Source organism: Antrostomus carolinensis, unplaced genomic scaffold (genome assembly GCF_000700745.2).
Source record: "Antrostomus carolinensis isolate BGI_N321 unplaced genomic scaffold, ASM70074v2 scaffold52119, whole genome shotgun sequence".
Classification (NCBI taxonomy): Eukaryota; Metazoa; Chordata; class Aves; order Caprimulgiformes; family Caprimulgidae; genus Antrostomus; species Antrostomus carolinensis.
In genome coordinates this window covers 1,931-4,430 of record NW_010337448.1, presented here as the reverse complement: position 1 = coordinate 4,430, position 2,500 = coordinate 1,931, and the positions used below count along the sequence as shown (strand labels likewise).

General features: G+C 57.3%; 1 protein-coding gene across 1 annotated transcript; it reads right to left on the bottom strand.

Moving 5' to 3' along the window:
• Nucleotides 1–111: 111 nt before the first annotated feature.
• Nucleotides 112–2,258, bottom strand: KIF1C (kinesin family member 1C; the record flags this gene model as incomplete). Its single annotated transcript, XM_010175168.1, has 6 exons — nucleotides 112–189; nucleotides 554–665; nucleotides 1,019–1,197; nucleotides 1,389–1,454; nucleotides 1,900–2,079; nucleotides 2,182–2,258. Coding segments are annotated over 6 exons (692 nt in total), but the record flags the coding sequence as incomplete, so codon positions are not given.
• Between the last annotated feature and the right edge of the window lie 242 nt (nucleotides 2,259–2,500).

The following is a 2,500-nucleotide window of genomic DNA, read 5'->3' as shown; positions in this document are numbered from 1 at the left end:
GAGCTTTAAGGTCCCTCCCAACCCAAACCCTATGATTCTATTTCACAGCTGGGGACAGTGGCCAGATGTGGTGTCCCCACCAGCAGAATGGGACCTCACACCAGCCCTCACCTTTAGTCTTGTGCCCTTTGCGCCAGTGGAGTCGGCTCGCTCACTCCCAGCCAGGTCCACCAAGCTGATTTTGCTGACCTGCAGGCAGGGACAAGGCTGTCAGCCCCAGCAAACCAGGCCCTGGCATGGAGCAAAGACCTCTTGCAAGGTGACACTGCCCTGAAGGCAGAGGTGAGCTCTGCAGGGCCACCCGTTATGGGATTTGGCCAGAAGCAGGCCTAACATCCTTGCAGCCAGGGCTGGAGCGCACCAGCTGCCACATGTTCTGGCTGCAGGCCAGTCCTTGAGGGACCATGAGCCCAACATGTGCCTGGGACTTATCTACATCCTGTTTCAACCCTTCATCAGGCCGCACCATCTAATCCCAGGTACTGTCAATAGCACAGGAAGCCCTTCCAGGGTCCATAAACATTTCCCTGACTCCCCCAGGCTCTGCTCTCACCTTTTCAGTGGTTATATCCGTCTCGGCGTCATGCCGTTTCTGTGTGAAGATGATGTTGAAGACTGCGTGGGAGCGGCTACTGGTCTCGTTCATGTTGGTGGCAGCCACTGTGCTGCGGGGAGAGGAGGACAGGGCGATATGACACTTGGCAGGGGACACTGGAGCAGCTGGTGCTGGGGCCAGGGCTCATTTGAGGACAGGACACATGATGGGAAGGCAAGTCTGGAGGACAGGAGAGGACTCTGGGAGGAGACATGCAAAAGTCCAGGCTTTCTCCTGCTGGCTCCAGGGTGTTTTGAGAGCAGGAAGGAGGTCAGGTGAAAATAAGTCAGGGCTACCCAATGCAGAGACATGAGGGGACTGCCACCTCCAGCCAGATCAGCAAAGCAAGGAAGTTAAGCAGGATCTTCTGGAGATGTCTGCAAGCTCTCCAAATCTTGGCCATCTCCTGCTGCCACAACTCACCGGGCTTTATTCCCAGAATCCATGAGGTCCTGGATGTCATTGTAAGAGGTCACAGCCAGCTTGGAAAGGTCCTCAACGTACGGGCCCATAAGAGGATGCTCCCTGACTCGCAGGTTCCCCTTGTTCTTGGGGTTCAGGAGGTCCCTCACACGCTCACAGTATATCTCCATGTAGCTAACCTAAAGCAGAGGTCATGGGCAGGGCTAGCGTCTGGTGGGATGCAGACACACAGCACATAGGCAGAATCAGGCCTTGCCCACCCACCCCACACCCAGGGACGCGACCCCCAAAGAGGGGTCTGCACACCAGCATGGCTTGCAGGGCTGGGTGGGAGACTGGAGCCAGACTGGGCAGGCAATGGGGTGCCTACCTCCACAGAGTAGGACATGTTGTCGTTCGTCGTGTCGTTGATGCGGGAGAAGAGGTCCTCACACAGCTGTGGAGAGAAGAGCCAGGCTGCACCCAAAAACCAGAGCCCCTGAGTACTGGGATGGCTCCTGCGGAGCGGGTAGAACCTCCCGTGCTGATATGGGCAGCTCAGCATCCCCAGAGCCCCTCCGGTGCCCTGCCAGGACGGCACGCAGCCGCCCTTGGCAAGCACAGCCAGCAGGGCTTGGCGCTTGGACTACTGCTGCTCACAAATACCAGCCTCACGTGGCCAGACCATAATTTATCTGGTCTCAGAAGAGTCCAGTGTGACCCTCCTTGTCCCCCTGCCCTCTGGCAGAGCCGTGCTGGCTCACTGCCGCAGCAGGGCTGTGGTAGGCCTTGCCAAAGCCTGGCCCTGCTCCCACCTTGCTCCTCTTTTCCTTCCACACTCCACTTTTCCTTTGTCCATCTCACTGGGACCAGCGGAACAGGCAGTGTTTCTCCAGTGGTACCTGAGGGATGATGCCTTGCTGGTCCTTCTCCTGCTTCCCCATCATGGTGTAGGATTTTCCAGCACCCGTCTGCCCATAGGCAAAGATGCAGACGTTATAGCCTTCGAAGGCATGTTGCAGCATCTCCTCGCCAATGTCCCGGTACACTTGCTTCTGAGATGCATAGTTGATGTCTGCAGGCTGCAGAGAGAAGGGGAACAAGGAGAAATTTGGCAAGGATGTCCTCCAACTGCCTCCCCCCAGACCAGTGCTCCAGGTGGGCTCAGGCCTCCCGCTGCTTACCGTGGTGTGGGACCAGTAGGAATAGTCAAAGCTGAAGCTTTTTGGTGTCTCTTTGGGCTGCTTCGGGTTCAGGATAGCTAGGGGCAAACAGAGGGGAACATGAAGCCACCCGTGGTACCTCCACCACCTTCATTCCACTTGTGAGGGGAGAAGGGTGATGAGGTTCAGTCCAAAATAGTCCTAGAAAAGCAGGACTGGGACCCTCTAGCTTTGCAGTTGGGTCCAGACCCCAGGAGTTCCAGCAGAGAGGTGGGTGCCACGGCCAGCAGAGCCCGCACCAGTCCCGGAAGCCTCATCCAACCATCCTGCTGAGCACCAT